Source organism: Myotis daubentonii, chromosome 3 (genome assembly GCF_963259705.1).
Source record: "Myotis daubentonii chromosome 3, mMyoDau2.1, whole genome shotgun sequence".
NCBI lineage: Eukaryota > Metazoa > Chordata > Mammalia > Chiroptera > Vespertilionidae > Myotis > Myotis daubentonii.
In genome coordinates, this window is record NC_081842.1 from 216,442,366 (window position 1) to 216,466,546 (window position 24,181).

The following is a 24,181-nucleotide window of genomic DNA, read 5'->3' on the forward strand; positions in this document are numbered from 1 at the left end:
CACCTGGGGCCTGTGCCCTGACCGGGAATCGAACAGTGACCTCCTGGTTTGTAGATCGATGCTCAACCACTGAGCCAGGCCGGCCGGGCCTACACTAATTTTTAAAAATAATTTGTTGCTTATCTGAAATACAAATGTAATGAGGTGTGTGCCACTTTCATGGCTAAATCTGGCCTCCCGCACACCAGCCTCCAGGGTTTGCTGCACAGCCTGTCTCCTTGTCCCACCAAACCCATGTGCATGGAGCACAGGGCCACCAGCGGTGTCTCAGCCAGCCCTCTCCCCGGCAGCTGCTATGGCAGAGCCAGAAGGCCCGCAGCTGGGCGGGCACCTGTGGCCCAGGGTGGGGGTGGGGGTCTCGGATAACAAATCCTGGTCCTCAGGCCTCTCCCTTTGCCCTGGGCACCAGGCTCATGGCCCACGCCTGTAATGCATCCTGTCAGCACCCCCAGGCCTCCGACAGCCCTTTCCCAGACCCGTGCCAGACTCTGGGTGACGGCTGACTGTGAAGGGCGGGTACGAAGAAGCAGCTCCAGGGAGGTCCCCTCTAGAGGGTCTTGGGAGAATGTTCTAGAATGGGCTTACTCAGCTGCTTCTCTCTTGGCGACAGTTCCTGGCTCTCCAGCGTAGCCCGTATCAGTGCAAACAATGGCAAGTCACCGGTGGGTTGTAACCGCTGTCCTGGGAGGCAGCCCAGCCCTGAGCTCCTGCCTGGACCCTTGGCGATGACCCTGGTCTCCGCCTGGGACTCCTTTGTAGGCTGGGGCCGGCCAGCTGAGTACGAAGCCCTGACACTGGGGTCCACCGAGACCACAGGCGCTGGCTGGGCTGCAGCATCCCCAGGTTTGCTGCTAAGCTGCGCTCACCGCGGAGACCCTGCCTGCGGCCACAGCACCCGGAAGTCGTGGCCCGTCCCACCGAGACCCTGACACTGGCGCCCACTCCTTTCTTTCTCTCTCTTTCCCTCTCTCTCTTTCTCTCTCCTTTGTGCCTTCCCACCTGTGGGCTGCTTTTCAAGTACAAAGAAGCCCCAGCTTACGCAGGCAACCAGCTGAGGCTGCCCTCAAGCAAAGAGGGGCCAGCCAAGTGGCTAGGAGCTGTCCCTGCAGGCGCAGCCACTGCCCGCTGGCCCCTGGGGGGGTGGGGGGGAGAGGTGGCGTTGAGAGCTGGCGTTGGCCCAGGGGACATGGCGAAGTGCTCAGCTCCCAGGGACAGCAAAGGAGCTTTCATCCACCCGAGATTAAATGATAGCGGAGGCGCTTCCGAACAAGACCAAAATAGAGCCGGAGACACCGGCCGCCATCAATCCCGGGACCTGCAGCCTTTCCCGGAGCTCCGGAGGAATTCTGTTTGAACAGGGCCCCATCCAGGGCCCCTGTGACAGGAGTGGCCGCTGCCTAACGAAGTCCTTGTCAGCAAACCTCCCTGACAGACACGCCATCATCACGCCACTCCTGGCAGGGCCCCCGGAGACCCCAGCGTGGGAGGAGCCGAGGCGCAGGAGCCTGCTCCCACCCCGGGGTGCCCACGGCCCCGGGACGAGAGGCCAGATGTCAGCTTGGACTCAGGCCCTGCCAGTTTCATGCAGGGTGGACGCCGGCCAGTGGTCAGTGCAAACCACTCCTATGAATGGAGATTGGGGTCCCAAAGATCTTAGAAGGGGCTCTGGCGTTGCAAGGAATTCCCGCTCCCCCTGCTCCCCACTGCGTCCTGAACTGGATCCTCCCCCACAGAACCCCGAGTGCAACAGCACGAATCAAGTGAACCTAAAAATAGCGAGCGAGGAATGACGAGCCAATGAGTAAACCTGCTAATTACAGCTTGTGAGTGCACTCCTGGCCCCGTCTCTCACCAGCGCGGTGATTTCCAACCTCTTCCATCCCCTGGCACAGACCAGTCACTAACGCTCTGCGGCACACCAAAAACGTGTTTTTTGCTGATCTGACAAAAACCAGTATACTTCTGGTTCATTCACACCTATTCACCCCGGACAGCTAATGTTGTGCTGGCCGCTGTCATTTTTTCATTCAACAATCTAAGGAGAAGGAGGTGCGTGCCCCTGACTGCACAGTCAGGTACTGCACGTGTTAGACATTCTCGGGGCACCCGGCTGAGCATCGCTGGTCTGGGATGCAGCCTGCCCCCTGGAAGAAGCAATGATTAGATGCTCAATTATGTATGAGCCGCATCTCTCACTCGTCGGCAGCAACCGAAGACAAACCTGGTAAGAGTGCAAGAAGGTTCTAAAAGATGGGGGCTGTCCTCTTTTGGGTGATGGTATGGAGCTTAGCAGAAGCTGGGGTGCCTTCTGAATTGTCAAGAAGCAGGCGTGGGGTTGGCCCAACTCACCCACCGTCCTCAGTCCCGACCCTGCTCCAAGGGAATACATGCAGGGCAAGGTCACCGTGCTCTGTCCCGAGACAAAGCTAGCTTGCGGGTAAGGCCACCAGGGGACCCTCTCTGCTGTCCTTTTGGCTGACCCCTTGCTTCCTGTCTGGGATTCAGTCTTCTTGACCCTTGACCTATACACCCCTCCCGCCCCAGCAGCCTCACTCAACTCCTCCCCTGGACCTGCAGCTCCCTGAAACTGCCTGTGCGGGTGCCCGCAGCGCCAGCGATGGAACGCACTCGGATTTCCAGGTGCTGTACATTCAGATGAAGCTCTCTGGGTCTCCTGCCCAGAAAAGGATAAATATTTCTGATCTATAGCAAATGTGTTTTCCTTTAGCTAACATCTTGGCAGGCAAGTACACCAATCTCGCAGGAAAATCTAGGGCCTGAATAGCAAGCAGATTTTTTTCTTTCCCTGAGCAAATAGAAATTGAGTTGCTTTTTTAATGCTGCCTTTTTTTTTTTTTTTCCCCCCAAACAGCAGACCTGGAGAAAAATCACAGTCCATTAAATCTGCATTTCTTGAAGGAAAAGCCCAGAAGGCGGCCTCCCCATCAAAGGCAAAATGAACAGGGTTCGGAAGTGTGTTTAAAACGCACCAGGGAGCAGCGGCCATCCCAAACAAGGCCGCTGGGCCGCACTGGCGGGGGCTGCTGACGGCCCCTGCGTGGGGGGGGGGAACGGGAGAGGCCAGCGGGTCCTGTGCAGCCTGGGAAGCGGACACGGGGAGCAAGGCCGTGGGTCCCACTGGCCCGCCTATCACTGCCGAGGCCACGGCTGCCCTCGGCCCCCTCTAGGTGCCAAGGGACCCCAAAGCTGAGGGAAGAGCACACGCAGCAAGACCACGGGCTCCCCGAAGCGTCCTGCTTTCAAGTCATCAAGGGAAGGTCACAGGAGGACCTGAGCGTCCGGGTCCACTGATGTGTGCCCGGCCCTGGGCCACCAGGCGCAGGCGTTGAGGTTATTTTCCTGCCGCTGAAAGATCTCCCCCATCTGGTTTCTGCCAAGAGCTACCCGGGGCTTCTGTGAGCGGGAGGCAGGGGGCGGACCACCCCTGCTCATCGGCACTTCTGAACTGAGGACCCCCAAGCCGCCGAACCAGCTCTTCCGGCTTCCACACACCTTATCCACGAAGGCCCTGCCCGCCCTAAACCGGAGCAGGGCAGAACCTTCTGGAACAGCACCCGCCCTCACGCCCATTCACTGGGAAGTTGGCTTCTCTGCCTCTTTCACTCTAAAAGGGGAGTTGGGCCCGGCCGGCGTGGCTCCGTGGTTGAGCATCGACCTATGAACTAGAAAGTCATGGATTGATTCCCAGTCAGGGCACATGCCCAGGTTGTGGGCTCCATCCCTGGTAGGGGGCGTGCAGGAGGCAGCCCATCAATGATTCTCTTTCATCATTGGTGTTTCGATCTCTCTCTCCCTCTTCCTTCCTCTCTGAAATCAATAAAAATATATTAAAAAAATAAAGTAAAAGGGGAGCCAGTTGCTCCAGTCCGGCTCACGTGGGCTGACAGGAAATAGGCCTTCCACCAGGAACAGATAGCTCTGTCCACCTGGGCTACCATCACGTTCTCTGCGGGGAGGGCGCCCCTGGGCCACGTGGGAGAACAGCCCATGACACCGGCTCTGCTCAGGCCCCGGGACGGGCGGCTGGCACGAGTCTCTAGGTGGAAGCTCAGCCACTGGGTGGGAGCCCGAGGTGAACGTATGACGGGCCTTCAGCCGTCACAGGTTCAACGGGAGCATCGCGTCTATTTTGTGGGCACCCAGGGCTCCGCAGAAGGGAGCCGTCACGGCGGCATTGTGCATCCCGGAGTTGGACCACACACCCCGGGGAAGAGCTGCCCGTCACAGAGCTGGCTTCCCGTCAGGAAGCGGTATGAGTGACTTCCTTTTTAAACATTATTATCCTCTTGAAAGCAAAAGATAAAGGACGCCTCAGAGCAGCCAAATTGCTTTGGCTCAAAAAATCATTTTAAATACCATTTCCTTTAACAAGCCTATTGCCTGGGCAACGGATCAGCGCTATTCATTTTACCCTTAGTCAGTAGGAAAAAAACCCACTGAAGTGCTTGTAACTATTTAGCTCCCTCCCTTCCTCCCCACCCAGATATGTTAACTAATGACCAAAACAATGCCCGCCCCGGCCAGACTTTAAAGGACTGCACAGTCAGCGCGCACGCCCAACAGATCGGAGACTACGTTCCTCGGAGTCGACTCGAAACCCAACGTGGGGGGGCAGGGCTATTTCCTGGTGTTCCCAGAAAGTGCTGGTGCCCCCCCCCCCCCCCCCGCCCCGGTGCTCCCGAAAGCACCTGGTTAGAGCAGGAGCTCCCCTTTGCCCCGAAGAGGAAGGGCAGGGGCAGTCTCCTCCCGAGGTCTTTATGAGCGGGGCGGGTGGAGGGTGGCGGATGGAGCCCCTCCGTCTCTGCCCGGAGGGGTTCAGGCTGGGAACCACTCGGGCAGAGGGGCAGAGGCAGGGTGGACAGGGTAATCGGAGGTGCAAGAGGCAAACGCTAAAAAGACGTGGAGGACTGGAGATGCGTGCTACAGTCTCCTTATTGTTTGGGAAAGAATAGGAGTTTCGTTAGGTTACCTGCAGACAGACAAACCCAAACTGCACATGTGCAGAGGAAACGGCGTTCAGAGACAGGCTGAGCGGCGGACGGAGCGGGGCGCTGGCTCGCTCTCGGTCGAGTTTGCACAGGAAAGGGTTTTGCTGCTAAAACCAGAAGCCTGACCTGCTCTGGGTCCAAACCCTTGGCCCGTGGGCTCAAGGTTTCCCTGGGGAGTGTCCCACCTGGGAGACGGCAGCACGTCCGGCGCAAGGAGGCCACGTCCACCTCCACATGGACACCTGACTTGGGCACCCGGTCCTGGGTCCTCACACCTGGACGGGAGGTCCCCTGTGAGCACAGCACCTTCTGGCACAGACCAGCACCGGATGCTCTGGCCCCGCCGGCTGGCCCCTCAGCAGGCGGAGGGGCGGGTGTTTAATGCTGCGCTTGGTCTTTGTGGCGCTGGTTCCCTTAAGGTAGTGGTTCTCAACCTTCCTAATGCCGCGACCCTTTGATACAGTTCCCCATGTTGTGGTGACCCCCAATTTCATTGTTACAAATTGAACATAATTAAAGCATAGTGATTCATCACAAAAACAATATGTAATTATATATGTGTTTTCCAATGGTCTTAGGTGATCCCTGTGAAAGGGTTGTTCGACCCCCAAAGGGGTCGCGACCCACAGGTTGAGAACCGCTGCCTTAAGGGCTCACTGCAGCACTTTCCGAAGAATGACACCAGAAACGGCCACTGCCCACATCTAGCCACATCTCCTTCCGAACTAAGCTCTGAAAGCTGCCCCACGCATGGGCTCGGCATCAGGTTTACGGTGAGAACAGACAGATGCTGGGTCTGGGGAGGAGCCACGTACACGGGCGGCAGAGCGACTCTGGTCCCCTGAGCAGCCCCTGGGAGTGGCCGGCTGTGAGGGGAGGATGGGGAATGGTTCCACGAGAGCCCAGAGTCCTCAGTGCTCACCTCCTGGCTGCGCTCTGCCGATGCCCCGTCACGTCCTGGTTTCTTTGTTCAAACTGACAGTGCACGGCCAGCGCGTGAGGAAGATGGGCATCTGTGCAGACTGAACCTGACTCTCCCCGCACGCTCTGTGGCTCAGACCGTCCGCAAATCCACAAACGCCCTGGACAGCCTTCCTGATGTAGAACAGACCTTCGAGAGGGTGGAAGGTGCGGCCGGCTTTCCGAGATCAGACAGAAGGTCTGGTGTTTCCAGCAGACGGCGGGCATGGGGAGCCCGGCCCTGGCAGCCCCGGCGGGCGAGGCTGGCAGCTGTGGGAGGAGCGGCCTCTGGAGCTGCCCTGCAGGCCCCCGCCCACCAGGCACCTGGTAGCCCCTGGTGATCAGAACGGCCGCCGCAGTACCTCAGGGCTTGGTTCAGGTCCCCAACTGTGCTTACTAACGGCCCAAGTGCAGGCTGGTGGTGCTGGCGACTCGGATGTGTCCAGAGAAGCCATAATCTCCACCCTGGGTACGTCTGTATAGGGAAGAACAGTGTCTGGGGCTCAGTGCTATTCATGGTTTCGGGCGTCCCCCGGAATGTCTCAGGGGGTCCCTGGTAGACGGGGCGGCTGCAGCACCGAGGGCCCTCAGCCAGCATCCCTGACCCAGGGGAGGTGGGGACGTGCCCCTGTGTCCTTCTCCCTGCCGGTCCCCTGTGGGACGAGGGGCGTCTAGAGCAGTGATGGCGAACCTTTTGAGCTCGGCGTGTCAGCATTTTGAAAAACCCTAACTTAACTCTGGTGCCGTGTCACATATAGAAATTTTTTTATATTTGCAACCATAGTAAAACAAAGATTTGTATTTTTGATATTTAGTTTATATATTTAAATGCCATTTCACAAAGAAAAATCAACCAAAAAAATGAGTTCGCGTGTCACCTCTGACATGTGTGTCATAGGTTCGCCATCAATGGTCTAGAGAGTCGTACCGGAGGAGAAGGGAGCGCTCGCTTCCCATAGGCGGCTGTGGCTCACTCCCCAGAGGGCGTGCGGGGAGGTGACAGAGAGACCACCTCCTGGAAAACAGCGCCGAGGCCACCCAGTGGGTCTGGGGGCAGAACTGCGATGTGTGGGCAGCTGAGAGCCTCAGTGGGACACGGCCAAGAGCCCAGATGGGAGGGACCGGGGGCGGGCAACAGGGCCAAGGACAGGCCAGGGCCCGAGTCCTGTCCTCTGGGGGCCGGTGATGATGCTTGGAAGGCGCGGCCTTGGGGACCTTCGCCGCAGTCCTTGTCCCTCTACTCCTCAGGCACACGTCCTGCGGGGCCTGTCACCATAGAGAAGGCACTGGGCCTCGGGCCACCGTCCAGGCTGCGCCGGGTCTGCATCTGGACGTGGTTCCTTCTCCGGAGTTCTCCTGGATCGTGAGGAATGCTCTCAGGCGCAGACTGGTCCTCACTGGGCATCCCAGACAGGCCGGGACGAGGCGAGGCACTGGGTGGGGCATTGGCCTTGGGTGGAAATGTAAGGGGCTGCCCAAATGCTTCGCCATCAAGACAAATGCTATTTTAGTGCAGCCTTTAAAAAAATAAAACTGAATGCAAACATCCACGATGAACCAAATGCCATATCTATATATATATGAAAGGCTAAGCGACCAACCATCCATCCATCCGACCATCCGACCGGCCAGTACATATGACGCACACTGGCAATTTAAAAATGAACGTTGACTCGTGCATGCATGATACATATAAAGCTCTCACTGGCACCAATCGCACGCATGTGTTTTGATCTGTCATTGTCAATCATGAATTTGGCTGACACTTCGACTATAGAGAAAGGGCGAATAGCGATATTAAAATATTTATTCTAATTAATTTCCTTTCGATGTGCATGAATCCATGCACCAGGCCACTAGTTTTATATAAGGACGGGCTCAGCGTTGCTGATCGCTCCATGGGGCAGGGGGTCCCAGGAAGGAAGAGGTGGGCCCATGCAGAGTGGGACTTCGACCAGCAAAGCGGAACCCAAGGGCAGCCCTGCCAGGACCCGATGCTCCGTCTGCCTGACTCGGCCCAGCTGGACAAGAGGGGCAGGAGGGGTGGGCTGCAGCGGAGTCAGCATCACACCTGGAGGCTGGGGAGTGCCGGGGTCCAACCCCAGCGGGTCCAGGGGTCCCCAAAGGTGTGGACGGAGTCGGCGAAGAAGGAAGGACACGGAGACAGTGTTCAGTTGATCAGCAACCTAGCCAGGATCTCTAGCCCGGATCTCCAGAGAGGTTCTGCTTTGGATCTCCAGCGAGGTTCTGTAGCCATGTTCCCTCGCTAGGTTCTCCAGCCAGGTTCTGTCCAGGCTCTCCAGTCAGGTTCAGTGTCCAGGTTCCAGTCAGGTTCTCCTGCCAATCTCTGTAGTCAGGTTCAGTCCAGGATCCCTTGCCATGTTCTCCCGCTAGGCTCTGTCTCTAGGCTCTGAGGCCAGTCCCTCTCCAGGATCCTCTGGCATGCTCTCTCCAGCGAAGTTCTTCTGTCTCTAGGCTCCGTGTAGGTTCTGTCTTCTTGATTCTGTTCTAAGTTCTGAGTGTTTCTGTCTTGTTACAACTGTATTTATACCAGTTGATTCAATCCTATCATTCTCTATTACAAAGGTTAGGGCGTTTCTTATCTCCATTCCAGGGAGAAAAGATTATGTAGTTTAAGCATGATTGTTCGTAGTTAAAGGGATTAATTACCCGCCTGGCACTTAGTTGAGGGGTTTTATTCCCTCCCTAACTTCAGGGGAAAATCCCTACCTGGGGATTCAACCTTTCTCGGAGAGGTGACCTTGGTTAAAACACAGCGCCAATAAGGTGAGCAAACATATTAAGAACCGTATGCCATATATGCCAGGTCCCTTGAAACAGCAAGGATGGACCGGCTCCCGGCAGGGGAGCCCACCAGCTGCTGCAGGACGGTTAAGCGACCGCCCTAGAGGCCAGGGTGGATGACCAAAGCAGGTCCTGTTTAGCCTCAAAAATCTCCATGGTGACCACTTACATCCTGGGGGAGGCCTGAGTGGGAGCCCCTGCTTTTCATTCCCCACGGCCTGAGCCTCAGTCTTGGGCAAGGAGTGGAGTGGCCCCAAGAGGCCCTGGCTGCGGGCTTTGCCTCCATGTCTGCCACGCGGAGACGAGAAAGCGGCGGAGCGCTGGAGCCGGCTCGTGCTGGCTTGTGCAAGCTGCTAGTCCACCTCTCAACAGTGTCAAAGCCGATGGACACCAAACTGGAATCTTGGAATTGGCTGTGGTGGGAGTGTTTACACCATGGAAATGGGCAGGTGCACCCATCAGGTGATCCGGCGTTGGTTTCTTCCCGGAGAGCCGGATGTTTAACATTTCCCCACACCCCTGCCTTACAGGACACACTCCCAACGCCCACAAAGCCCTGGCCACCTCTGTCGGCCACACTAACTGAGGGCGGCGGTGTCTCTTCCCCAGAGCGCACACCAGGCCAGGCTGGTGATCACCCAACGCCATTTCTGGAGTGGAAGGTGCCATCTGTTTCTGGCGGAGGATGGTCTTTGACATCATGAGGGCTGACCTGGCTAACGTGAGCCGGCATTCTCCCATCAGGCACCAGCGGCGGGCGGCGGAGCTGTGAGCTGGCGTGGCCTGGGGTGCTGGCTTCGGGTGTTAAACGTGCCTGGATCACTCACAGTCTCCCTGGAAAGGGGTGTCCCGGAAAGAGGCCTGGCCCTGAGAAGCAGGGTTCAGCCCAGTGCTTCCTGCAATCCACCCCGAGGTTAGTCACCCAAACTCCCCAGGCAACAGCCTTTCCACGCAAACAGGGGGTCGAGCCAGGGGGTCCTGAGGTGCTTCAGGCTCAGCCTCCAATGAAGCTGAAACCTCCCAAACCCAGGGGGCCTGGCTGGCGGGGGGACTAAACCTGGCTCAGTGGGAGGGGCTCCCCTGGCCCCCCTCCACCAGCCCAGAGCCTCCCAGCACCCCAGAAGCCTGCCAGTGAAGGCAGAGCGCCAATGTGGAGCCCAAGCCTCCAGGGGGTCGGCCCCCTTCTGCTGCAGCTGCCGGCCCAGCGCTGCTCGAACGGCTTAACGTGCCAGGATAGGGCTGGGCCGCGGCGGCGCCACGCAGTCCTGGCCCGGCTCAGAGGTCTCACGCCCCAGCTGCCACCAAAGGCAGCTGCTCGCAGGAAGCAGAGAGCCTGGTGTGTCAGGGAGATCACAATGGCTGTCAGCACCCTGATGACGTCAGGGGGGTGGGGGTGGCAGGGACAGCTCCTGCCCCCTCTCCCCAGGGCATGGGAGCTGACTACTGGGCACACCCTAGAGAGAAGAAGTGTGATGAGGCCTCAGGTGACACCCACAGACGGCAGCTGCCTGGCGCTGAGACACATGGGCCAATGGTTTCCATCTGAGAGGTCAGGGAAGGTGGGGGGTGAGGGGCAGTGGCCAGGAGACGGGGTAGGGGAGGCAGGGCCAGGCAGGAGGTCTCAGGGCAGGGTTCTCAGTCCTCCCTTCTTGGAGGCCGCAGGAGGAGCTTGGCCAGGTCTGGGCAGCTCTGGAGACAGGGCGGGAATCAGCTGCGTCAGGCCCGCCCCAGGGTGAGCATGGGCCCAGCTCTGCCAGGGGCTTGGGCGGGGGATGCCAGGCACAGGGGCTTGGCTGAGGCAGAGGCGCTGGTGAGGGAGGGAAGGGCCCAGACCCAGCTCAGGAGGCCTGGAGGGTGTGGGCGGTCCTGGTGGGTCTGGGTTGGCCTGGGTTTGCAACAGCCTAACAGTCATGGTGACAATCGCCACAGCTGGCGGGGGGCTCGCCTGTGTGGGCCCTGATGCAAAGCGCTGCAGACTGAGTCCCTAGGACAGCTCCGCGCCGTTTCACAGGGGAGACCCTGAGCCCAGGTTCGGGGTTCATTAGCCCTGAGTGACGGCTCCGCGGGCTAGAGCAACAGGATTCTGACCCGGGTCAGCCCAGCCTAGGCCTTCACAGCTGCTTCCGAGCCAAGCAACTGGCAGAGCCTGTGCCAGGGCTCCCGGGGTGGAGGAGGCCTCCTGGGAGGTGAGGGAGCTGGGCCCCACCTGGGCAGGGCCTCCTCTGGCTGGTGCGGTGGCTCCAGTAGCTGCCATGGGATGGCTCCCTCTCCTGCCCACTCGGGCTGCCAGGGGGCCCCTCGGAGGCCAGCAGGGGCGCGTGGCCATAGTGCCCCCAGGATAACCCCAAGGGGCCGGGCACATCCACAGGGCAGATGCTCACGTGAGGGAGGGTGTGGGCCCCACAGCACCCGTGTGCTGCCACTGCCCTCCGACTGTCACCCGCACCAGGGACCTGGCTGGGGACTCCCCACAGGAGCCCCCTGAGCCCCTCCTTCTAGCAGCGGAGAAGCAAGGAGCCCAGAGGGTAGAATGAGCCCCATGGGAGCCCTTTTCCTTGGAACTGACAGTGTTTTCTGAGAACTCCTCTCTAAATTAAGAAATCTCCCGCAGTTCAGGGTCAACAAACCTGTCTGCACTAAATTTCCTCCTCAATCCTCCAAGCTCATCTCGCGAAGAATTCTCGGGCCTCACGTCCCCAGGGTTACCCTTCCTGGCATGTGGACACTCGATGCCTTCTCCCCAGACTAAGGCCACTTTCAGCTGTGTCTCTAAGGAGTGAACCTTCTCCCTCTTCAGGAGAGAGGAGGGAGGAGGGAGGAGGGAGGAGGGAAGGGAGAGGAGGGAGAGGGGAGGGGAGAGGGGGGAGGTGGGTGGGGAGAGGAGGGAGGGGGGAGCGGAGGGAGGAGGGAGGAGGAAAGGAGGAGGGAGGGGGAAAGGAGGGACTTCTGTGAGGGCTGCTCTGTGGGTGGGAAGCCTCAGTGCACCTCTCACTTAGGGCCCCATGAAGCCCTCGGAAGGTAAAAGCTGGCTCCCAGCTCCCTGCTCCCAGGAACCAGGTGGAAAGGGAGGCACGGTCCCTACTAATACTCCGGGCACTAACGGGACCTGGGTGTGTTTGGAAAAGGAGAGGGGAAAGCCCCCAGGAAGTCCTGTCCATTTTTGGAGACTGGTGGTGGGATGGTGAGAAGTCTCCTTGGGTCCTCCCAGAGCGCTTTACTGGGAGGGGAGCAAGAGAACTGAGAGAGTGATGCCTGTGCTCACCTGTGCTCACCTGTGCACATCTGTGCTCGCCTGTGCACATCTGTGCTCACCTGTGCTCACCTGTGCTCACCTGTACACACCTTGCTCACCTGTGCACACCTGTGCTCACCTGTACACACCTTGCTCACCTGTGCACATCTGTGCACACCTGTCTAGCTGACATCTTTTGCTGTGAGTCTGGAGTGCCTGCCTGGGAATACCTGCAGCCTGAGGGCCACTGGGAAGTCAAGGGCAGTAAAAGCAGTGGTGATGCCGTATCACGGACCAGAGTCTATGACTGGCCCAGGATGACTGCTGTCAAACACTGGGTGTCGCCAGGGGCCGAGCCTGCACCTGACACCCACCCACGCAGCTTCTCCATCTCACACTCTCAAATCACATCTGAATTTCACTCGTGGCCCTTTGAGTTCTTTCAGAGGCAAAATAGAAAGTGTTTCCTTGAGGCAAACTTTTGTCTTTGGCTTTGGAGCTCACACTTCCCCCTGTGCTCCAAAGAGGATCAGGATATTAAGGACAGAATGTCAGCGGAAGATCACATGAAAAGGGTAATTAAGCCGAAGCCCACATGAGGAGCCGTCAGAAGGGGAATTACACAGCTTTGCCTTCTCCCGTCTGAGGGGTGCTCTGTCGGCGGGGGGCCGGAACTGTTTGGCTCGATGAGTAAAGATAGTAACCAAACGGTATCCCCATTGTTCTGCCTTCATATTGAAAGCAGTGGCTTAGCCAAGCTGACAGCACGCCCCGTGGCCGCATAAACCCTCCGCCAACGGAAGGATTAGGAGGCTGACATGTTCTGGATAATAAGACTAATTAATAATTCCCATCTCTAAGGGACAGCCGCTCTGGCAGCTCCATTCTCCTCCTGTCTGCCAGCCTGTCCTTGGCAGCCTGTCCTCTTAAGGCTGAAGGACAAGGGGGTTTGCAGGACGGCTGCACCGGTGGTGGCCCGTCACAGCGGGGCGCCGGGGCGATGACTAGAATGTGGAGGTTCCGTTTCACTGGCCATGGACCAAGTTCCTGCCCGAGGCTGCAGAGTAAATTAGCAAACGGGGCTATCACACAGCCGCATGGGGTAGGCCGAGGGATTCGCCGTTTGAGAGGTGGTCTGGACGGGCCGTCTCAGGGGCTCCCCTTCCCAGCGATGCCCACCCGGCCATCCCCCGGGGCAAAGGATGGCCACAGTCCCACTGCCTGGGGGCTTCCGTGTGCCAAGCATGACACTGAGGCCATGACGGGTTTCAGATCAACCCATCCTCCCAGTGACCGCAGGAGGGAGGGATGTGATGCCTGTGTGACAGACAGACAATGCGATTCAGAGAGGTGAACTCATCTGGCCCGAGTCACGTGGCAGCATAAGGTGGGGCTGCATCCAAACTATGGGCCTGGAGGACCACAGGGCTGGGGGCTCCCAGCAGGTAGCCAGAGGGAGTCTCCCCACTTCTTCACTGTCTCCCCCACACTCAGTGCCCACCCCCCCGCCCAGGGCTATAGCTGCACAGGCAGCTGCAAAGCGCAAGGTGAAGGTCAGGCAGCTGCCACCTGCTCCCAGCGGACCCTCTGGGTCGGTGACCACTGGCAAAGCCAACTGCAGCCTCTCCCTGGCTGTGTCCGGGTCCCCAGAGGAGGGGGATCAGGATGAGGGAATCTTCTGGAAGATGCCCAGTCACTTTCCTTAGAGAGAATAATGGCCACTTTTGGGGAACAGTGCGTTTTTCTGGAGGCTTAGGGGGGCCCCACAAAGGCCTCGGCATCGTAAATTGCAATCAGGCGAAGATGCCTGAGGGGGAAGTCGTCGCGCCTTGGCGGAGATCCCGAGATCTTAGTGGAACTGAGCGGCTTTGCAGAGCGCAGTAAATTCCCAGTGTCTACCTTGTCACATTATTCAGGCGCATTAAATGCAGAAAGAAATGGAAGCTGCTGGCTAGAATAGAGCCGGACGGGAAGGCAGCGCAAGAATGTCCCTCTGGCTGCACAATTCTTCTCAGCTCCTCCACACACTCCCCGCTGTCCGTTCCCAGGTGACAGTCTTGGGGCAGATGAGCTGGGCTGGGGCAGGCACCCTGTGCTGCGGCCTCCTCTAGTTCAGCCGTCTCCCTGCCTGGCTCTCCTTCCACCTCGAATGCCGCCGTCTCCTACCCCCACCCACCCCGCCCCCCCTGTGCCCTGCCTCACTTGGCACCTCCACTCACTTCTCCTTCAGCGCCCACACCTGTGCCCCAGTGGCTGTGTGGTCCCAACTTCCAATGTCCAGGGGTGTCAGGGCTCAAGCCCAGCTCCCCATAACTGAAATGCCCTGAAACTCGGACCCTGCACGGCCGCCACCCTCCAGTGACCTGAGAGCCCCATCCTCGGGCCCGGGATGCACAGGGTGTGCGCAGCCCACAGGCCTCTGTGTGCAGCTGGGGGGGCGGGGGGCCGGGAAGGAGCCCCCACCCAGTGAGCTGGTCCTGGCATCCCCACGGCCGCAAATGCTGGGGGCAGATACACAGGACCCTCCCTGCCCCTCCCCCCTGCTTCATGGAGCACAGAAAACATTCATTAAGCATTTGGAGAACAAGGCAAAGAGGAGGACACTCATCAGAAGCAGAAAGTGCTTCCACATGAGCCAGAGGCCCTGAGAGGAAAGGCCCCCTGAGGCCAGGCCTCCTGGGAGCAGGCAGGGGGGAGGGCACAGAGGGAAGAGCAGGAGACCCTGAGCCAAGGCATAGGAAAATCCCAACAGGAGAGGCCACAAGGCAGGGATGCAGGCCTTGCTGTGCGGCCCAGCCCTGAGCGGCCCAGCAGAGCTCAGGGACCCACAGCTGCAGAGATGACCACGGTCAGGCCCGGGAGGCATAGGTGAGGAGGGGGCGGCCTCTCCCAGCCTGGCGCCACCTCCCACAGCTGGGTGACCTGGCCGGCCCTGCCCTGCCCTCTCTGGGTCTCAGCATGTACCCAGGCAGCAGCCGTGAGTCCTGGGGAGCCGGGGGCCTGCCAGCTGTGACACATGGCCCCCCAGCGATGCTGATGACGGGACAGGTGGAAGGGTGCGCCCACCCGCCCGGGGGCATCTCGAGGTCGCAGGCGAATCTGCCAAAGGCCTGGCTCTGGCTGAGGAGTGGCCTGAGCTCAGGTGATCTGGGCTCAGAGTGGCCTGGGGTCTTGAGATGCTACCTGGGCAGGTGACCTCATGGGGTGCCCACCAGTCACAGCGATGACCTCATGCACCTTCACTCCGGAGGCCCTGCTCACATCCTGATAAAGTATTTATTAACAAGGGAGGGAGGGAGGGAAGGAGGGAGAAGGAGAGAGACAGAAAGAGAGAGGGGGCTCTTCTCTGAAAGCCAGGTCACTCGGGCACTCTGAGTGCCGCTCAGCTCCTGTCACCTCCGTGACCCTCCGCTCTGGCAGGCTAGCTGACCTCTGTGTGGGTCTGACAAGCCCACCCATTCCCTGTGGGGGTGCAGGCTGTCTGCAGCAGGCCCTGGCCCTTCCCTGTCTGGCTGAGGCTGTGCGGGCCCCTGGGGGACAGAGGGTGACAGGTGACCCGCAGCGAGCTCACAGCCTGGCTGGAGTCCTGGCCTGGGTGTAGATGTCTCGCTGGGCCAGTGGCCTTGGGGGAGGCAGAACCAGTTTGAGGATCTCAGAGGCAGGAGTGAGTCCCTGGCCTGCCCTGGGACAGCAGTGGGGAGAGAAGGTGCTGCTCCTTGGAGAACTAACCCTCCTTTACCCCACCCTCCCTGCCTCCCTCCTCCCAGCCCCCTCCTTTCTGAAGGCTCCCCTGCCCCAGAGGTCAGCGCACCCTGGGCAGTGGGGCGTGAGGTGGGTGCCAGGCCACTGCCCCTTTCCCGGCAGCTGTGCTGTTCCGGGCACCGGGCCGGCCTCCTCGGAGCCGAGCTGGCACCTGAGCCGCCGTCACTGTGCTGACACCTCCGCCCGCCCACTCTTGCCCTGGGTAATTGCCGTCAGAGACAAACTTGGGCCAATTTCCATCGGGACCTGTGTCTCACGGCTCCCTTCCTGTTTCCTATCAGACGTGAAACCTGGCCCCGCCGTCCTTGTCCTGGTGTAATTAGCACCGAACAAATTGCCCCGAGCGGCTGGCTGTCGCATGGGCTCCCGGCTCCAGCTCCACACGGATGTGAGGCACGCTACCTGCTTTGGCCTTGGATCCCCAACGTCCTGCTGCCCAGGATGAGCGGGGAGAGGAGCCCCGGCTGTGAGCACTCCCTCCTGTCCCCTGCTCACTGAATCGGGAGTGACCCTCGAGGCTGCAGAAGGGGTGGGAGAGGAGACAGGCCCGGATTAGCCCTGAAGAAATTGGACCCAGGACGCTGGCCTCTGGGGAGACGCAGGCTCCCCACCAGCCGGAAGGTAACTGACCCGGACAGGCAGGCGTGCCCAGGTGTGTCTCCAGCACACGGTGAGCGGGAGTCTCGCCCCAGGGAGCAGCTGGGGCAGAGGAGCAGGACCCCTCCTACTTCCCACCTGGCCCCACAAACAGGGCAGGGGCACCCGCATCTAAGGGGAACCTGGCCCAAGGCGGCCGGCTGAGTGGGATCCAGTTTGGGGAGTGATGAGACCCTGTGGCTGCCGGGTGGTGTCTGATTCCGGGAAAGTAAATGTAGTGGAATTGAATCATCACAGGAGTGTGATGGAATGAGAGGCGGCGGGTGGAGGCCTGGGGCTGGGAGAGGGGCCCGGAGGAGGGGAGCGCCCTGGGAGGCTGGCAGCGGGAGGGCGGCGGCTGGCAGAAAGGGAGCGCTGGGAGGTGCTGATGGGGGCATGGGAACCGAAAAGGGAAAGAGCCCACACAGGACCCACCAGGGGCTGGAGGCCGGGCAGGCTCTAACTCAGTCCCCCCTGCCCCTGGCACAGGAGAAAGCCACGTGCTAAATGGTGGGGCCCATTCCTACGAACCAGACAGGGAGCTATCATCCCATGGCCACTGAAGGTCCCTCTCACAGGAACTCGGGTCCGAGCAGTTGGAAAGCCAGGTGCTCCCAGGCCACCGCCAAGGGAGACAGACGCGGGAGACTGGCGGAGGGCAGGTTGTCGGGAAACCGTGTCTGCAGATCAGCCTGTCCCTGGACAGCCTCGGCGTCACCCGCTAATGAACTTGTCCCACCACAGACCATTGTTTACGGGAACTGTGGGGAGGGCGAAAGGGCTTGGAGGCGGGACAGCCTCGGTGTCCACACCAAGACGCCTCTGGGCCTGGGACACCTTCCAGGCCACCTGCCCTGGGACCAGGGTCCCTCCTGCACTCGGAGGCTGTCCTCTCTGAACACATGCCACACCCCAAGGCTGGCAGACCCCCCAGAGCACTGGGGCCTGGGTGTTGGTGAACTTGAACCACAGCGGATATAGACAGTGGACTCATGGTGGGAAAGATTAGAGTAAGCAACTCCTGGAGCAAGAACTTGGGTGATGGTGCCAGGCCCACCCACAGTGGGTTCTGACAGCAGCTGCAAATCAGAGGCCAAGCTTGAGGACCCAGACCCAGCCTGACTGGAGGCATCCCTCCGGCTTCCCCACACACACAGCAGCCACTTCGAGCAGGTAGGAGGACCAGCTGTGACCACCAATTGGAAGAGGCTGGCACCCAGGCCAGACTCAGCCAGGCTGTGCACCAGCACCATGGACAGCGATCTGGCAGCCAGGCCACCCTACGCAGCAAGGACACCTTCTTTCATCCTGCTACACGGCAGACATCACAAATGGATTACAGAACTCCTTCCCCTTCCCCACACTCCCAGCCAGGAGCACCTCCTCTCCCAACAAACTTCCCAATCGATCCGAGTCAATCCAACTGCAACTGCTATGCCCCCAGAAGCCGATTTTCCACACATGCCAACCACTGACCCGCAAGATAAAAGGAAGGTGCAGCTCGCAGCCGGCGGGCATTCCCTGGTCAGGGGCAGGACGCTCAGTCGTCCTTCTGTCCTTCTGTCCTCATCCAGAGGAAGCCAAGGCACCCGGAAACACCAGCAGAGGCTTTAATCCCAGGGGGCAGGTGAGGACTACCCCCTCCGGGCTCTCTCCGTTTCCTGGCACCCTACATGGCACCAGGCCAGCCGCACAGCTGGCCTCAGCACACACACCGACGTCCCTGGGAAAGCTGGCCAGGGCCGCTGCACGCAGGGGCCCCCCACTCGGTCCCTCCGCCGACCCTTCCCAGCACTGGAGACGGAAGCAGCACCGAGTCCCGGCCACCTACCTGAAGGAGCCAGTAGCACCTCCGGTGGAAGGTGGGGATGATGGAAGAATGGACATAGCAGCCGTACAAGCACTAGGGAGAGAGGAAAAACGAGAATTCAGTTGGAAAGAGGAAAGGAAGAGAGGAAGACGCGCAACAGAGAAGGAGCGAGAAAGGGCCACAGACAGGGCGAGCGCCCGGGGGACCGAGGGCAGGCGCCTCTGCGTCTGGGTCCCGGACCAAGAGCCAGGGGTGGGAGGTCTGAGCGGCACAGCTGGGAGTGCCAGCCAGCAGACCTGATGCGCAGCTGGGCCGCTCACCCTTTCGCGGGCCATGGAGGCATGTGAGAACCCAGAAAAGCCAGGGGCCAGGGGAGGGCACATATGGATACATTTTGCCTATAATTTTAGGGGCTTGGAGTTATGCCTATGATTTTAGGGGCTTGGGTTACCCTGGAGTTCATTCATAGAGCCTCGGTCAAGGCCCTCTGGTGGACAGGGAGGGGTTAAAGGTGACAAAGTCGATTCAAACACACACACTCCACACCTTTCCTGGCCAAGGAGCGTCAGACCGGACGGGGCTGCCCTGGCAGGTAGGAGCCCCAGGGGTGTGGGGCAGGGAGGCCACGCCCCTAGGTCTCACCTCCAGACCCGAGAGGCCCCTGTCACACCCCGGATTTCTGGTTCTGACTTACAGTTTGCTTATTCACAGATTCGTTTGTTCTAAGCATAAACCAGCATCTTTTGCAGATGGATTTGGTTTTAGGAAACAGCCATAGGCAGGTTGGATATAAGGTGGGATATAGGAATAAGGTGGGTGGGAACTCAAGTTCAAGGGCGGTGTGTGCGGTGGCTGTGAGGAGGGACACAGACCCAGGGGGTGGAGTGATTGCTGAAACAACGAGGCTGACACGCTGTGCTCAGGGGCGATGCCCGCACGCGGCACACGGCACTGCGCACCGTGGGGCTGGCTCGCTGGCAGAGGTGGGAGAGGGGTGGGGAACGACACATCAGCCAAGGCCCTCTCACCACCGAACCCTGAGAGTGGGAGTGGGAGGGATTCTGCCTTCGCCTTCAGCCTCCAGTTCCAACTGGAATGCTCCCCTCCCATTGTGGTGGGGGTTCCCCTGACACATGGTCCAGATGGGGGGTGCAGAAAGAGAAGGCAGCGCCTGGGGAAGGATGGCAAGCGCTGCCCTCCCTCCCACTGCTCATCTTCGCCTCACTCTCGTCCCTCCACCCCACACCAGGTCTGCTGAGCCCCCACCAGACACCTTTACACCCCAAAGCCCCAGGCGGGAGCTGATCCCCGAGGAGCCGCCTGAGCCCTGCCTGTCTGGTTAGCAGGACTGAAAGAGAAATCACTTTAGACTACGGGATTCTGGCTGCAAGAAATCAGATTTCCAATATGTTAGCACTTCCACAGATCGCTGTCAGCTGGGACGTACGCCCCGTACACACCAAACAAACACAGCGGAAATTAATTTAAACGATTCCCTTGCAATTCTTGCCCACGGAATGTATTTATTATTAAAAAGGCAATATTCTTTCCCGACTTCTCAGTACACTTTTTCCCCCGCCTTTTGTTTTTTTGAGTTTTAATTTTTGATAACACACTCCTTCCTGCCCACGGAGGTCCGCGTTTGGATCTGTCTCCGCGAGCCTTTGGTTGCACCGAACCAGCAGCCACACTGTGAACCGGCCCTTCTCCTCCCGAATCTGCCTGGTCTCGGGGGCAGTTCCAGGTCTTGTCCTCATGCAACGAGCCAAATGGGAGACATCGATGGCCAAGGGCAGCCTCTCCTGTCCCCTGGAAATAAAGGGTCCCCCTTCCTTCCCACTGTTCGTTCTTCTGGAGGGTTTGCAGCGTCCCCCCCCCCCCCTTCCCCTTCCCACTGCTCTGTCCTGAACTTGGAAAGAACCTGGCTGATCTGCGGCACCACTTCCCCCGAGACTTGCTGCCTTCCACTGCGCTGCAGCATCCTTGAACCTCGAGTGAAAGAACCTCCAGAATTTTCCAAGCATCTACTGTGTGTCCCTCTGTGCAGGGCACCAAAAGGGCACACGCTGCCCTCCCCTCCCCCACCCCCCAGTCGCTCCTGCCCCCTCTCGCGGGCACCCTCCCGCCCCAGAACTGCCCAGAACCAGCCAATAGGCAGATGATGTTGAAAAGAAAGATTGCTGTTTCTACATCAAGGCTCATGCATTTTAACCAGAGGCACCCTCGGGCCTGGCGCAGAACCGGCTGCTCTATTTTTAGATGTTGCTCCCACCACGTCTCTGGCCTGTACAGCCGAGAAGCACAATGTTGGGAAGACAGGAGAGGGGAGCTGGGCTTGCAGGGGACCCCCGGGGAGCCCCAGCCCTGTCACAGGCATCGAGGGAGGAAGGGAAAGCTCCCCAGAGCCCCCGAGGGACTCCGCCCCCCTATTCCCCACTCAGCACATGTGTGGGCTGTGGGCTGTGGGCCTGGAGGGAGGTGGCTGGGAGCTCTCCCCAGTGGCTCACCCAGGACACCCGGCTCCACAGCCTGGCACAGGGAAGGACCGGAGACAGGGAAGAGGCAGGGAATAGGTTCTGCTCGTGGTGCCGTGAAGTCACGCACTAGGAAAGCATCCTGGGAAATGGCTCTGCCTTCGCTGCTCTAAGGGTTGCGTGGCTGGGACTGTCCTTGCGGGGAGTCTGTGGGTGAGCGCAGGCAGCAGGGAGGGGGTGCGGAGAGGAGGGGCCTGTCTGGGGTGGGAGACCTCCGCTCACCAGCGGGGGTCCTCTGTCCAGGCTGTAAAATGGGCACTATCCCCTCCTGTCCCCTGGGTGGGTGAGGGTGGAGAGCAGCTGGGACGGGGGTCAGAGGAGCTGGGGGGCTGTGGGATGAGCAGGGTTGACCAAGGGCAGATGGCAGGAAAGCAGGTGGAGCCGGAGGTGAGACTGCAGACTGGGCCGGAGGAGCTACCATGAGGACAAGGACACTGGGTGGACTGGAGTGGGAAGTGAATGGGGGAGGGACAAGGGAAGGGGGAGGGGGAGGGGAGGGGGAGGGGAGGGGGAGGGGGGGCCAGGCAGCGGTCAAGGCTGCTAGATCACAAAAGGCCAGGGAGCCACAGCAAGGAGCTGGGCCTCACCTGGGGCAGTGGGGAGTGAAAGATGCCAGGATCTGATGTGGGATTCAGAGCTCCTGTGGCAGCCGTGTAGCTGGGGGTGGGGGGTGGGGGTGGGGGCAGGGCCAGGGAGGCTGGGCGCAGGGCCAGGCCTGTGGGGCGGAGGCTGCGGGGCCCATGACCAGGGTGCAGGGACCCAGCCATGTCCTCCAGGCGTCAGGACAGGACAATCCAGCTTTCTGGCTGCTGGATGGGCACACGGAGGTGCCATTCACTGGGGCAGGAAGCCAGGTGGGTGGGGGGGATGCAGCAGGCTGGAGGGGAGGGGCTGACCAGATATTCACCTGGTGACTTTGAGGGGCTCGAGAGATACTCAAGGGGAGACACACAGAATGCAGGAAGCGGCAGAGACCTGGGCTCGGTCTGGGCTGGAACCATCTGGGTATCCTGGGCAGTGGGCGTCCACCCAGGCAATGCCGAGCCCAGCCTTTCCGGTGGATAGAGCAGGGGGCATGGACTTGGCAATGCTTGGAGGGCACGGCCTTGCTGGGTGCCCCCACCCCTGGCCCTCTCCCCCCTCATTCACCACGCCACCCGCAGCCACAGCCAGGACCTGCCCTGATCCCAGGCGCCTTTTGTCAGCATCGTCCTCACTTGGCTGCCTTTCGGCCGTTCCCAGCCCGTATGACAATGTCATCGCCGCACCAACCGGGGATTAATTGCGCACTATTTCTCGCGGCAGCGTATCAAATCCATTCCCTTTACCCACTAATCAAAAAAGCAATCAAGTTTGTCTGTAGCAATCTGTGTTGTACAAACTCCCGGGGCTTTCTGATCAGGCTCCGGGGTCCCCTGGGGGCTCCCTGGGCTGAGCTTTCCATTTGGGGGCAAGGCTGTGGTTGGAGGGGGAGTCGCAGCCTGGGGCTGTGGGATACAGCTGTGTGTGTGTGTGTGTGTGTGTGTGTGTGTGTGCGTTTGCACACGTGTGGTGGGGTGTACGGGGAAGCCTGCCGTGCATCCCGTGTGTGTGTGTGTGTGTGTGTGTGTGCGCGCGCGCGCGCGTTTGCACACGTGTGGTGGGGTGTACGGGGAAGCCTGCCGTGCATCCCGTGTGTGTGTGTGTGTGTGTGTGTGTGTGTGTGCACAGAACCCGAGAAAGCAGCTGGCTATTTATAGGCAGCCCAGGGGGCCTGCGCCTGCAGGAGGAGGCCGTGCCAGCTTCGCTCGGCTGGGGAAGTGAGGCCTGACAGCTTCCCTCTCACATGGCAGTTGAGCGAGGAAGGATTGTAGTTCTTCTTAAATACTCACAATTGCTTTTATGACACTATGGGGCGTTTTTCTCTTCTTAAATAAAAAGGAAAGAGAATTACAGGGGAAACCAACAGCAAACAGGAGCTCCCTTCACTCCAAATCCACACTCCCACAGCGAAAGGGGCGTCTCGTCCCCCAAGGGGGCAGGGGCCACGCATCTCCCAACAGACTCAGCTGCCAGGATCCCGTGTGTGCCAGCGGGTCCGCCAGGGCCCGCCAGCCGCCCACCTCCGTGGGCTGAGGAAGGGCACACTCGGCGTGGCTTCATTGCCGGGACACTGGGACACTGCTCTCAATGGCTCCATGTGACGTGGCTGATTCTCCATTATCTTTCCGTCTGTCTGGTGCCCCCTGCTTCTCCCTCTCTCTCAGGTACAAGCTCAGCCCTCCTGCCGGGCTTTGGCTCCAGGGAACAGCTGACTTCCTGTCCTGGGCAGACCTGTGCTGCTTCTCCCACATTTCTCCTCGCACGGCCCACCACCGGGGGAGCACACCCAGGGGAGCCACGCAGCCTGAGTCCATCTCAGATCCTCCTCCTCCAGGGAGCCTGCCCTGACCAGCCAGTGGGAGGGTTCGTGGGCAGCCATGGGGATGTGGGTTCTGTCTCGGGCTCAGTCCTGTCTCACCTGTCCTAGGTGTTGCCGACTGTCTGGGGCGGGCCAGATGGCAGAGACTCCTGTGAGTCCCAGGTTGTAAAAGCAGCCTGAGAAGGCGGGTAAGGAATGGGCTTGGCTTCGTCCCAACAAACCTTCACTCGTGGGTACTGCAGTTTGAATTGTGCGTCATTTTCACTTGTTGTGAATATTCATTCTTCTTATGACTCCCCCCCAGCCATGAAAAACTCTAAGAGCCATTCTTGGCTCACAGGCTCTACACAGGTAGGTGGCACGATCTGGTCCCTGGGTTGGCCGGCCCCTGCCCCTCAGATCAGGGAGTGAGAACTGCACGGTCCTGTGTGAACTTCCCTACACGGTTCCCACGTAGCAGGTGCTCAGTAAACTGCTTGATTCCCACAGGGGTGAGTCCCGAATGGCCCTCAAGGAGTGGCGGGAGCCAAGCACGCGGAATGCAAGACCACATTTAACAAGCACACGTGGTTCTGAGCAGACCGCGTGCCCCCCGCTCCATCACCCTGACGCCTTGTGTGAAGTCACCAGCAGTCGGCAGTGCACGGACCGGAGCGCGGCCTCCTCTATCGATGAGCGCCTTCACTTCACGACTAACAGCCCAGTGAGCGGGTCCAGCAGCTGGAGGCGCGGGCAGGGCTGGGATGCCCCCCGATGCCCCGACCCTGCAGGCCTTCTCCTCTGGGAGAGCTCCCGCTGGTGTCTGGGCCCCTCCCACAGGAGGCAGGGGCTCCTGGAGTCCGGGCTTGCTACCGCCTTCCGTGTCTGGGAGAGTGTGAGCCCAGCGCCTTACTCCCTGGATTTCGGATTTCCGGAACGAACATCCCCAGTATTGCTTGGTGGGTCTTTCTAGAGAGACGGCATCCAACATGGAAGCCATGAGACAGTGTGGCTGCTCAAATAATTCCAGTCAGATAGAATGAAATAAAACAG

General features: G+C 59.8%; 1 protein-coding gene across 9 annotated transcripts in view; it reads right to left on the minus strand.

Annotated features, from left to right (window-relative positions):
• Positions 1-24,181, minus strand: part of CAMTA1 (calmodulin binding transcription activator 1) — a 683,296-nt gene that overhangs the window by 184,298 nt on the left and 474,817 nt on the right. For all 9 annotated transcript variants that reach the window (XM_059691394.1, XM_059691396.1, XM_059691393.1 and 6 more), the window contains one exon: positions 18,236-18,307. In XM_059691394.1, the coding sequence (XP_059547377.1) occupies positions 18,236-18,307 (72 nt within the window). The remainder of the gene's footprint in view (positions 1-18,235; positions 18,308-24,181) is intronic.